The sequence below is a fragment of the Mustela nigripes genome, chromosome 6 (genome assembly GCF_022355385.1).
Source record: "Mustela nigripes isolate SB6536 chromosome 6, MUSNIG.SB6536, whole genome shotgun sequence".
Classification (NCBI taxonomy): domain Eukaryota; kingdom Metazoa; phylum Chordata; class Mammalia; order Carnivora; family Mustelidae; genus Mustela; species Mustela nigripes.
In genome coordinates this window covers 45,425,654-45,438,622 of record NC_081562.1, presented here as the reverse complement: position 1 = coordinate 45,438,622, position 12,969 = coordinate 45,425,654, and the positions used below count along the sequence as shown (strand labels likewise).

Genomic DNA, 12,969 nt, shown 5'->3' with positions numbered 1-12,969 from the left:
ATTTATGTGTCAGGCATCCAAAGATGACCATGGCATGACATCTGTCCTGGAGAAGATTACAAGTTCTTGTTTAAGTGAGAAAATATCTTCCAAAAGGGCAACCTTACTGAAGTACAAAATAGATGTTGGTATAAGTATAATTTAATGTAATATGATGAATAATACATAACTCGTTGGGAACTGATGTTTTCAATGTGTTATCTTACTACATTGTTTAAGAACTCCATGAAAGGGGCCCCGGGTGGCTTGGTCATTAAGTATATGCCTTCAGCTCAGGTCATGATCCCAGAGCCCTGAGGTTGAGCCCTGCATTGGGCTCCCTGCTCAGCAGGAAGCCTGCTTCTCCCCCTCCCTCTTCTGCTTTTGTTCCCATTTATGTGTCAGGCATCCAAAGATGACCATGGCATGACATCTGTCCTGGAGAAGATTACAAGTTCTTGTTTAAGTGAGAAAATATCTTCCAAAAGGGCAACCTTACTGAAGTACAAAATAGATGTTGGTATAAGTATAATTTAATGTAATATGATGAATAATACATAACTCGTTGGGAACTGATGTTTTCAATGTGTTATCTTACTACATTGTTTAAGAACTCCATGAAAGGGGCCCCGGGTGGCTTGGTCATTAAGTATATGCCTTCAGCTCAGGTCATGATCCCAGAGCCCTGAGGTTGAGCCCTGCATTGGGCTCCCTGCTCAGCAGGAAGCCTGCTTCTCCCCCTCCCTCTTCTGCTTTTGTTCCCTCTCTTGCTGTCTCTCTCTCTGTCAAATAAATAAATAAAATCTTAAAAAAAAAAGATAAAATCAGGGCGCCTGGGTGGCTCAGTGGGTTAAGTCGCTGCCTTCGGCTCAGGTCATGATCTCAGGGTCCTGGGATCGAGTCCTGCATCGGGCTCTCTGCTCAGCAGGGAGCCTGCTTCCCCCTCTCTCTCTCTGCCTGCCTCTCCATCTACTTGTGATTTCTCTCTGTCAAATAAACAAATAAAATCTTTAAAAAAAAAAAAGATAAAATCTAATTTCTTCAAAAAAAAAAAAAAAAAAAGAACTCCATGTGATAGGGACCCATGTAATTTCCATTCCAAAGATGAGAAAACAAGACATCTGTGCTGTCCAATATGTTAGAGATGTGACTATTTAAATTTATTAATTAAAATCAAATTCACTCTAACTGTAGTTCCTCAGTAGCGCAAGCCACATTTCCAGTGTCCGGGAGCCACCTGGGCCAAAGGGCTACCACAATGGACAATGCAGAGATAAAATATTTCCATCGATGAAGAAAGTCCTTTTGCATAGAACTTGTCTAAGTCCTTTGCCTGTGCAGAATATGGAACATGGACTTGGATCTGACTTCAGATAGACTTTTAACCATTCTGTTATATTGCACCCTTAATCTTTAGTGCGATTTGGGAGGCGTCAGGGAAATAATTAAAAATCTCTTATTTATTCCAGAAATAAGAACTATCTGAGATGATAGGGGAACTAGAGACATAGCCACGGTTTCCCTTGCAGCCCTTTTATGGGACTTGTAAGAGCTAGAAAGTATGTCTTTCCCTGGATCAGGAAAGTTACTATTTGCTGTTTGCCCTTTTATGGAACCATAACATGACTCTGCTAAGAGTTATTCTAGGATTATGTCTTATTTACTTTTAAGTATTGTTTCCTAACATAGTGCTTGGTACAGAATAGGCATACGATAAATGCTTCTTGAAGGAAATTTCAAGAAAGATCACTACAGTATCTTCTGTCAGTCTCAAAAAAATTGTAGTGAAGGAATGTAACACTGGTGGCCTTCCGTATGATTCCTAGAGGGGAAAAAATCAAGAAGATTCCCTCCAGGACGATATCTAAGTGCTCTGCTTCTTAGAAAGAGGGCCACATATCTATTTATCTGCACGGCGATAGAGATAGAAGAGGGAGTGATCATAAGGGCTGCCTAGAATTTTATCTGGGCCAGATTTTGCAGTATGCTATTTTAAATCTAAACCAAAGGAACTCTGTATATGGGTTCAAGGCAAGCGCTGTAGAAGAATTGCCTCGATATGAAATTAATTCCCGTTATCATCTCCTTGGTGCAGTGAAAACAAACCAAGTCACCCCCTTCTCAGTGCGTCCCGGAGTGTTATCCCCGATACTTGCACTCACCCACCAAATGTTGTGTGAAAGCTGAAAGAGATACCCGATTTTGCCTCCCAGCTTTTCCTCCTGCTTCTTTTCACCCCTGCGAACTCCCCACCCTTGCCGCTCGTCTTGCTTTCCTTCTCTTCATGATTTAGCTACTGTGTTGGCTTCTGTGTCATTTAGAACAAACAAAACCTATAGCAATATGATTTAAAAGACAGATGCACTGATTTGGGATAAGAAGCCAATGTCGGATGCTGGCTCACTGCTTCTTAAAGGCTTTAATTTACAGCAGAAATAAAACGGAGTTGTTCAACATGTAGCGTGAGGAGTCAGCTTTGAAAACTGATAAGAGGAGAAAAAATGCCAGACTCATTTTGAATGTGAACTTAACAACCAGGACCCTTATTTCCCCACAGCAAGATGATCGCAACTTTCTTAGAATGATTTAAGATTTCCCCGCAGGCCTTTTGCCCAGGCCCTTCTGTGGGCCCATTTCAGCAGGCTTTAAAATCCTCCTAACGGGGCTTATCAGAAAAGATTCCAATTTAGAGCAGCAAAAGTTTAGAGTCTGATATCAGCTCTCGCTTTTCTTTCTCTTTCTTTCTTTTTTTTTTCCCCCTCAAAAGGAGACATGATGTTTTACAGTGTTAACAGTTTTGAAAGGTCCTACATTTCCAGTGAACAGAGAGCTTTTGTGAAAAGGCTTCTGAAAGCATTATTCAGGCGAAAATGCATCAAAGGGATGCGAGTTAAAAAGAGAAAAGTTTGCCGATGTAGAGATTGGAGGCAGCATGTGCTGACAGGTGCAATTATAGCCAAATAATTGAATCTTTTAAGAGCGATCTGGTGTGATAAGGCAATAGTTGTGGACTCACCTCGGAAACCTGTTCATAATTAGGTACTCAGGGGTCCCAGCTGTGGACGACACAGCCCACAGAAGGATCGTGAACTACTCTATATGCGGGACATAATAACAGCTGTGCTTTGTGAAATAGGGCGAAACCGCGTGATTTCAGCCCACCAGAACCTGACTGATACAAAGGTTGGAGAAAAGATAGCCTTTTTCCTTCAGATTCCCAAAAGTCTGGAGCCTCTTTCAGTCTCTGAGTCAGAGTTAACTCCAGCTTCTAAATCCTTCGGTGTCAGAGAAACTATTGAGACTTACTGAAGTTAAGTAATTGCTTTTGTTAGTAACATTAAACATCTTTCTTTGCTATTTGGTTGAAGGGTTTCTTGGCACTTCAGTCTCCTTTGTCTACACCCCATGTCTAAGCCAAAGACTCTGGGATAGAGTTTATTTCTGAGACGGCTTCACCAGTCATAAAAGACGATAACCTTGCTTCTGGTCTTGAAATATAGGCGCTTAAAGCCTTGGCTCCATGAGAGGCGGGCTCACTGCCCACGCTGTGCACACACACTCGCTGAGCCTGATTGGTGGTTTTTAGGGTCTCTGCAGGGACATGGAGCTGAGAAGTGGACACAAACTAGTGAGATGCTATCATTTCTACTTATAACAGGGTGAAAGGCATCCCTCCTGTTCCATCGGTAATTTTATTAGACACCTGGCTTCAGGCTTTCATTCTTTTTTTTTTTTTTTTTAAGATTTTATTTATTTATTTGACAGAGATCTCAAGTAGGCAGAGAGACAGGCAGAGAGAGGGTGGTAGAGGGAAGCAGGCTTCCTGCCGAGCAGGAGCCTGATGAGGGGCTTGATTCCAGGACCTTGAGATTATGACCTGAGGGGAAGGCAGAGGCTTAACCCACTGAACCATCCAGGTGCCCTCTTTTTTTTTTTTTTTTTTTTGATTTATCTATTTATTTTAGAGAGAGGGAGAGTGCAAGCATGGGCGGAAGTGAGGGAAGGGGCAGAGAGAGAGAGAGAGAGAGGAGAGAGAACCTCAAGCAGATTAGCTACTGAACTCTGGAGCTGGGAATGGGGTTTGATTTCATTGCCCTGAATTCAAGATGTGAGCCAAAATTGAGTTGGATGCTTAAGTGCCTGAGCCATCCAGGCACCCCGAGACTTTCATTCTTTTTTTTTTTTTTTTAAAGATTTTTTTTATTTGTCAGAGAGAGAGAGAGAGGGAGAGAGAGCGAGCACAGGCATACAGAATGGCAGGCAGAGGCAGAGGGAGAAGCAGGCTCCCCGCCGAGCAAGGAGCCCGATGTGGGACTCAATCCCAGGACGCTGGGATCATGACCTGAGCCGAAGGCAGCTGCTTAACCCACTGAGCCACCCAGGCGTCCCCGGAGACTTTCATTCTTAATGAAGCAGTATATTCTGCCATATTGCACGATTTCATTCTTTCAAATTCTTTTCTTTCATCCTCTTCCACGAATAGTTGCATTACCTTATCATTGGGATGCTATTAAAACTTCTTAGGTTGGCTTTGAGTTACAGGTTTCAGATAATGACATCTTGACTTAAAATCTAGGTGATCACTGTCTTTTTTATTCCAGAGAATGGACCCCTTCATGTCTTTGGCTCTTAGTATTTTCCTTCTTTTTTCCTTTTTGACTGCCACCTTCTCTCTTTTCCTTCTACCTGTATGTTTTCAAATTCATTTAGTACCTAGGTAGATATAAGGCTGTGTGCCGCAGCCTTCCACAAGGATTTGACAAGTTCAAAAGTAAATCCAGTATTGCACCCTGAATGCACCACCACGGTAGCCGTGACCTGTCTCGCGCTCGCACAGCGAAGCCCTTAGCACACTGTCTGGCTCAATGCAAGCGTTCTATATGTTTTGGTCACACTACTTGCTATTTTAGTTTCTGCTTACCTACTTTCTTTACGCCGTCTTCAGTGTTTCCCTCAAGTTTGACATCTGGTCTAATTTTGGAATGATCAGTGTCATATTTTCTGCCTGGATGGGTAGGGGTGCTTTAGTATTTACATTATAGGCTACAATGGAGGTATTCAAATTTATCCATGGTGGGCCACTTGATCCTGATCCCAACATCAGTGCGAACTGCACGGCCTTTTAAAAAACTCATCACAGGAGTACATCGATGGGGTCCACTCCCAGCCTAGAGTATTAGATGCTTTCACTGAATCAAATGCACATGGAGGAGTAATTAGCTATCTAGTAAACTCTCTTTCACCACCTTTCATTATGCCCCAGGATTCTGATGTAATTTCAGTGCAATTAAATTTGGGCAGCTCAAAATTACAAAATCACCTTTGGTTTCGTTCCAATTCCTTGCTGTTGGAAGCCTGCTAGGAGAGCTCCTAGTATCATCTGTTATGACAGTAGGTCTCTACCTTGGCTGTGTCTTATTAGCACCCTCAGAGCTCTGGAAACAATACAGATGCTCTGGTCTGTCCCCAGGAGTCAGATTGAATTGGTTTTACATGGGACCCGGTCACTGGTATTTTTAAAAATGCTGCTCAAGTAATTTAGAAGATTGAGGGCCACTGAGTAGCAGGAAAAGAGACTTGTAACGTACTGACTACATTTTCACTTGTGCTGACCGGCTTCGTTAAACGCTCTCCCTACAATGTAAGCGGCACCCCCTGACCTTTCCCTTCCGTTTCTCCACATCTGCTAGTTAAAACAATGGAGAGGAAGAGCACAGCTTTAAGTTGGAGGAAATTGATTTCGAATCTTGTCTGTCTCTTAAGAGTGTGACCTTGGAAAGATGCTTACATTTACTGAATTATCGTTTCCTCATCTATCAAATGGGAATCGTAAGACTTCTTTGTAAATAAGGATAAATCACTGACATGATATGAGAACATTTAGTACAGTACCCAGCACATAATAAGAACTCAGAATATGTTAGCTTTCTGTCTTTCTTTCTTCCTGTCTTTAATATGAAGGACTCAGATAATATTTAAATTCTCTTTATACCCTAAAGTTCAATGAGTCTGAATCTCTGCCTTAAGCAATAGGATTGGAGAGCAACAAGCATGTGTTCTCTTCCATGCATTCAGTCTTGTGTAAAAAGAAAGCTATTGGCATGCAGATGACAGGGAATACGTTGGGAATTTCTTTTAGCGTCCTGTCTCCACGTTCTCATTTGGCTACCCGTTCTACCCGATGTACCTGTGAAGTGGCTGGCCAAGGCTGGGGATGTGGTTTGAGTGGTGGGAACAAGATGTTTAGACTGAGTAATACCATCTGTTGTATGTGGGCATCGATCTTGTGCCTTTGACCGCCACTGACTTGCTTCAACCGCAGAACCACCCAGCATACTTCATACTTTTAATCATAGTGGCAGCCCCTGGCATGTATATTCTAGCACCTACTTGAAGTGAAACACTTGAGAGGAGCCCAGGTGAAGTTAGGAAACATCTTTCAAATATGACCTGGCTAATTACTTTTTGCCAGGAAAATAAAATATTGCAGCTTCTTGATCCATTCCCAGAGAATCATAGGAGGATTCATTCCAATGTAGCTCGGGATCAGGGAACACTTTGTGATTCATGGCAATGACTCAGGAAGGCATCTGCCTCGCTTCCCTGTGACACATACCTGTCTTTGCCTCATCATTTGGCTCCAAATAGAAGCACGGGCAAATGAGAGCAGATCTAAGCGTCTGTTGTTTCCTAGTTCAGGCTAACCAAAGCAGAGGACTGGGAAGGTTTTCCACTGGGCAGTTTCGAGGGAGTTGCTTGTGTTATGGGCAGATAACTCTTTGGTGGGAAAGGCGCTTTGATGATGATGATATGATCCTCCGTTGTTTGCCAGTGTCTGCAAAGCGTAACACGGCAGGCTGTGCAACTTCAGCGTTAAAAGCGACAGTTTCGAATCACCATAAGCTGGATTCAAATTTTGGCTTGATCACCGCAGGGCGAGCTAATAAATATTTTAGGCTCTGCCGGCCATATGGTCTTAGTCACAGCTATTCAACCCTGCGGTTTTAGTTAAAAAGAGCCCTAGATAGTACATAAATAAAAGGGCTATGGCTGTATTCCGATGAACTTTACTTATAAACGGGTGGTGGGGCCTGATTTGTCCTGTGACTGTAGATTGCCCGCCCCTTCTTATAGGATCGTGCACTATTAAAGTACATTAATTTCCTAAGTTTCTCTTGAGGATTACGAGGGATAGTGTATGTCATAAAACACTTACAGTGCGGTGCCTGGGTGTCTCGGCTGGTTGGTTATCTGCCTTCAGCTTGGGTCATGATCCCAGGGTCCTGGGGTCGAGCCCTGCATTGGGCTCCCTGCTCAGCAGGGAGTCTGCTTGTCCCTCTCCTCCCCAACCATGCTCTGTCTTATAAAATCTTAAAAAAAAAAAACAAAAAACAAAAACAACTTAGCATGTGGTTGACATATGGTAAGCCCTTGAAAATAGTTGTTGCTATTATTTATTACAAATATTGGATATCATATACTTGAAGATTGTGGATTGTAAGTTGTGTCTGGGTTTCAGAGCTGTGATAAAAGAAGTCTTAGACTTGATGAAATTTGGTCACAGTGATTAATTATAATATCAGGGTTACAGTTAGGATTTTAAGCTTGTTCTACCGGTGATAGTTTAAAGCCTTTCGTATAATACTTTTTTACAATGTTTTTCTTGTCAGAGACACATGTCACGAACTCCTGGGACATGTTCCACTACTTGCGGATCCTAAGTTTGCTCAGTTTTCACAAGAAATAGGCCTGGCCTCTCTGGGAGCATCTGATGAAGATGTTCAGAAACTAGCCACCGTGAGTTCATTTTCAATTTAAAACACTGTCTTATTTATGTCTCTTTGTAAGGTAAAGCAAGCTTTAGAGTTATTGACAAGGAATTAGAAGGCAAATATTCCGGAGAGGGTGTGGTGACTTCACTGTTTCCCATGTTGTGTTCCTTTGAAGAAAAATGTGTTCTTAGCTTATTAACTATCAAAATATTTGTGTTTTATCCTTCTTGTTCAAAGATCAGCTACATATTAATTTTTTTTTTGAGGATTTTATTTATTAATTTGTCAGAGAGAGAGAGTGAGTGTGTATGCCATCAGGGGGAGCGGCAGGCAGAGGGAGAAACAGACTCCCCACTGAGCAGGGAGCCCAATTGGGGGGGGTTCCATCCCAGGACCCTGGGATCATGACCTGAGCTGAAGGCAGAGGCTTAATTGACTGAGCCACGTAGGTGTTTCTAGATGGTGAAATTTAGGCTTGCAGGTCATAAAGTCTCTGTCGTAACACTTAGTTCAGTCGCCATGGGGCAAAAGCAGCTGCGGACAACACGGAAATGAACGAGTGTGGCTGTGTTCCAATAAAACTTTATTTATTAGAGCCAGCAGTGGGCCAGATTTAACTTGTGTGCTGAAATTCGTTGACTCTTGTTCTAGTTCAGTGTTTATTTTCTAGAGACAACAGGAAAAATAATATATGCATTTATGGAAAAGCAGGGGTTGTGCTTGAGGTTATTTCTGATTAGTCAATCCGGATGTGGTCTGACACGATGTGAGTCAGCTATAAGAATGTGAAGCTGGGCGCCTGGGTGGCTCAGTGGGTTAAGCCGCTGCCTTCGGCTCAGGTCATGATCTCAGGGTCCTGGGATCGAGTCCCGCATCGGGCTCTCTGCTCAGCAGGGAGCCTGCTTCCTCCTCTCTCTCTCTGCCTGCCTCTCTGCCTACTTGTGATCTCTCTCTGTCAAATAAATAAATAAAATCCTTAAAAAAAAAAAAGAATGTGAAGCTAAGCAATTATTGTTAGTACAACACTGGAAGACTTGATAGCTCTCATGTTCTCAACAACAAACAGTATGAGAGGAGAAGTGTCCTGTTGGTGGCTTCTTTTAAGATGCTCAAAGCCAAGTCTAGCAAACTCATCATCCTTACCTTCACCCCATTTCAAAGAGCCCAGGTGAGAAAGAGCTGCTTCACCCAACACATTTACGGGGGCCAGTCCATTTGCCTAAATGAACACCGAGAAATAAGTGTTCTCCTAGACATCTATCTTTCTTTTTTAATTTTTAAAGATTTTATTTATTTATATGAGAGAGAGAGAGCACGTATGAGTGAGGGGGAGATAAGGAGAAGCAGGTTTCCTGCTGAGCAGAGAGCCCAGGGTGAGGCTCGCTCTCAGGACCCCGAGATCATGACCTGAGCCAAAGTCAGATGCTTAATCAATTGAGCCGCCTGGGCACCCCTGTTCTCCCAGATTTCTTAAGACACATAAGCCCTTTCAGTTTATCTTTTGCTTCCTAGTTTTTTCAGAGGTATAAGAAATGAGAAATGTTTTTCTAACACAAGAGAAAGAGCAGTACAAAAGCCATGCTGTTAGTGTTGGCGGCATAGAGATGAATAGCTAACGGGGTTAGTGGGGGCTCTGGGGAGCTTGGGAGAGCCTATAGCAGAAGGCTGGTCCTCAGTTCTCCCTCACAGCTGCCAGACCAGAGCTCAGGCCTTTGTGTTGCCAGATTTCCACATCTTTGAGAGAGACTGGAAATCTAGATTTCCAAATGAATTTAAATGATTTTTAAATTTTGGCTCATAAAAAACATGATGAGCTGAGGAAAATATATTTGCAGACTGAACCAGGATCTTGACTTCCAATTTGCAACCTCTGCCCGAGGGATTGTGTCTCATGTATATTGGCTATCTATTACTGCATAATAAATAACTCTAAAACTTAGTGGCTGGAAACAGCGAACATTTATTATCTCATAGTTTCTGTGTTTGGAAATTTGAAAGCAACTTAGCTGAGTGGTTCTGGCTCTGGGACTCACCCAGTGGTTTCTGTCAAGATGTGGGCTGGTTGCGGAGGGGGCTGCCTGGGTGGCTCGGTCCGTTAAGCTTCTGCCTTTGGCTCAGGTCATGATCCCAGGGTCCAGAGATCGAGCCCCATATCAGGCTACTTGCTCAGCAGGGAACCTCCTTCTTCCCTGCTTGCTGCTCTCTCTGCTTGTGCTTGCTTTCTCCTCTCTCTCTCTCTTTGTCAAATAAAGAAATAAAAATCTTAAAAAAAAAAAAAAAAAGATGTAAGCTGGGTCTGCAGTTGTCTGAAGATTTAGGAATCTTCTGCCAAGACAGTTCACTCATGTGGCCATTGGCAGATCACTTCCTCTAGAGCAAGTAATGAGGGGGTCGGGGGTGGGGAAGAAAAGAGAGAGATGGAGGGAAGGAAGTCGTAATGACTTCCTGTGACGTGATCACACGCTGTTCATGTCATCCATACTGTGTTCATGAGAAGGGACTCCCTCTAGCCCATATTCAAGGGGAGGGAAATTAGTCTCCACCTTTTGAAGAAAGGAGTGTCGGAGTATTTGTAGACACATTTTAAAACCAGCACACTGCTGAGTTCTGTTATTTCATTCTCAAACCTTAACTCTGTCTTTAATCTCCACATCGTAAGAACCTTTTCCATGCCTTAGAAATTTCCCTTGCAACTTTCTGGTTTCAGTCTTTGACCCCCCTACAGCTTGTACTCATTATCAGGGATGCATGTATTCCTTACTTATCTGACTCTGAACATTCACCAACTGGGATTCAACTCTGCCAGGCTGTGTGTGTGTGTGTCCAAAGAGAGGAGAAGGAATAAGGTAAGACTTCATGGGTGTGAATGTAGGCGGATCCTAGCAAGGGATCTTACTCCTTTCGTAAAAGCGGTGACAAGAAAGTAGTTTTACTGGGCCTTATTTTTACACTCCATCAAATGATACTTAAGTCCATCATTTAAACTAACATTCACCAAGAATATAACATGGGCCTCACATCTGGGAAATGTATAGCCTACATCGGTAAAACTGAGACTTTTCACAGGAGAGAAAGTTGGTGCAGAGTCTTGAAAGATGACCAAGTCAGCCAAGGGGGAAAGGGGGAAAGAGGCCTGAAGGGACAGTTTCGGCCAGAGTAAGACAGCTCTCTGGTTTGGGGGTCTGGCGGTAAATTCCCACTCACCGCTTTACAGGGCCATGCTGAAAACGAGGATTGCCTTTTGTATTAATTTTCTGTCACTACCATTAACAAATTATAGGTGACTTAAAACATCACAAATTTGTTATTTACAGTTTCATAAGCTTAGAAGTCTGAGCTACAATTAAGGTGTGAGCAGGGCTGGGTTCCTCTCTGGAGGCCCCTCGGGGGGAATCTGTTTCTTTGCTTCTCTCAGCGTCTAGAGGCCTGCATTCCTTGACTCGTGGCCCTCTTCCTCTGTTTTCAAGCCACCCGTGTTGTATGTCTCTGATCTTTCTTCCACTGTCACATCTTTCTTCACTGGCTAAAGTTGGGAAAGGTTTTTTGCTTTTGAGGACTTACGCGATTAGATTAGGACCCCTCGCCCTTGGATAATTCACAATTACCTCCCCATTTCAAGGTCCGTTTTCTTTCTTTCTTTTTTTTTTTTTTTTTAAGATTTTTATTTATTTGACAGATAGAGATCACAAGTAGGCAGAGAGGCAGGCACAGAGAGAGAGAGAGAGGAAGAAGCAGGTTCCCCGTGGAACAGAGAGCCCAATTTGGGGCTCGATTTCAGGACCCTGGCATCATGACCTGAGCCGAAGGCAGAGGCTTTAACCCACTGAGCCACCCAGGCACCCCAAGGTCCATATTCTTAACTATATCTGGAAAGAGAATATATTCTAGGGGTGAGGGCAAGACAACTTTGGGAGGGTGGGTTATTCTTTGTTTCTATTCTTACACTGGCAAGAAAGAACAAACACTTGTACCTTGAAACCTGCTCTGCTAGGACCAGTACATTTGTAGTATGAGTAAGTTTTCTTTTGGAACTTAAATTCCTTAGCATAATTCCAGTACCATTGACTATGGATTGCCCTAGCTCCAACAGCTAAAAATGCTTCCATCTGTTAGAGATCATTAGGTCATTAATCATGTCTCTCTCTCTCTCAGTTTTTTCATTGCCTTCTTCCTGGAATATACCTGCATCTCTGAAAAACCAATCAATGGTTAGTCTTTAAATGGATAAAGAGCACTAGGTACCATGAGGTAGGAATAGAAAAAGGACAAAAAGGTAGTACTTGCATCAAGGAACACATGACCCTGTACACAAAAATATGGAAAACCTAGAGTCAGTGTCAGCTTTTTTCTTTTTAAGATTTAGTTAACTAATTAATTAAGAGGGTGCAAGCAGGGGGAGGGGCAGAGGCAGAGGAGGAGAGAGAATCTCATGCAGATTCTGAGTTGAGCATGGAGCTCGGTATGGGGTTTGATTCTGTGACCCTGAGATCATGACCTGAGCCAAAATCCATAGTCAGATGCCCAACCAACTGAGCCACCCAGGCACCCCCAGCTTTTATTAAGAGAGCTATGCAGAAGTGGATTTAAGGTGAACCTTAGGAATGTGTTTGAGTTCTGAGTTCAGTGGTGGAGCCTGGGATCCAGAATTGGGAGCAGGGGCCAGCAGAAAGATTCATTTGTATGTAAGAAGTAACTGGTGGAGCTCCTGGGTGGTTCAGTGGGTTGAGCCTCTGCCTTCGGCTGGGGTCATGATCTCGGGGTCCTGGGATCAAGCCCCACAACGGGCTCTCTGCTCGGCAGGGAATCTGCTTCCCCTCCCTCTCTGCCTGCCTCTCTCCTTGTGATCTCTTTCTCTCTCTCTCTGTCAAATAAATAAATAAAATCTTAAAAAAACAAAAACAAAAACAAAAACAAAAAAGTAACTGGTGACAGGTTAAGGAGGATCAAGTGTCCCCCAGGGGAACCAGCCTGCCTGGAATCTTACAGTAGCTTTGGTAGTTAAAACAAACAGGCAAGCAAACAAACAAACAAACCCAAGTGTGTATGAACTTGTGAAAGACCTTAAGACAAAAGATTCTGAATCTCTTTTAAACGCAGGGGAGAGTTGGGGTGGTGGTGGTGCTCATCACAGTTTTGCCTGATCCACTCATTCCTCTTTGGCCTGCAGTATCTGAGCGATTCCCACCCCCACTCCCGGTGAGTTCCTGCCTCTCCCAGG

General features: G+C 43.2%; 1 protein-coding gene across 2 annotated transcripts in view; it reads left to right on the top strand.

Annotated features, from left to right (window-relative positions):
- Window positions 1–12,969, top strand: part of TPH2 (tryptophan hydroxylase 2) — a 98,553-nt gene that overhangs the window by 50,418 nt on the left and 35,166 nt on the right. For both annotated transcript variants that reach the window (XM_059404696.1, XM_059404697.1), the window contains exon 8: window positions 7,650–7,776. In XM_059404696.1, coding sequence (XP_059260679.1) covers window positions 7,650–7,776 — 127 coding nt within the window. The remainder of the gene's footprint in view (window positions 1–7,649; window positions 7,777–12,969) is intronic.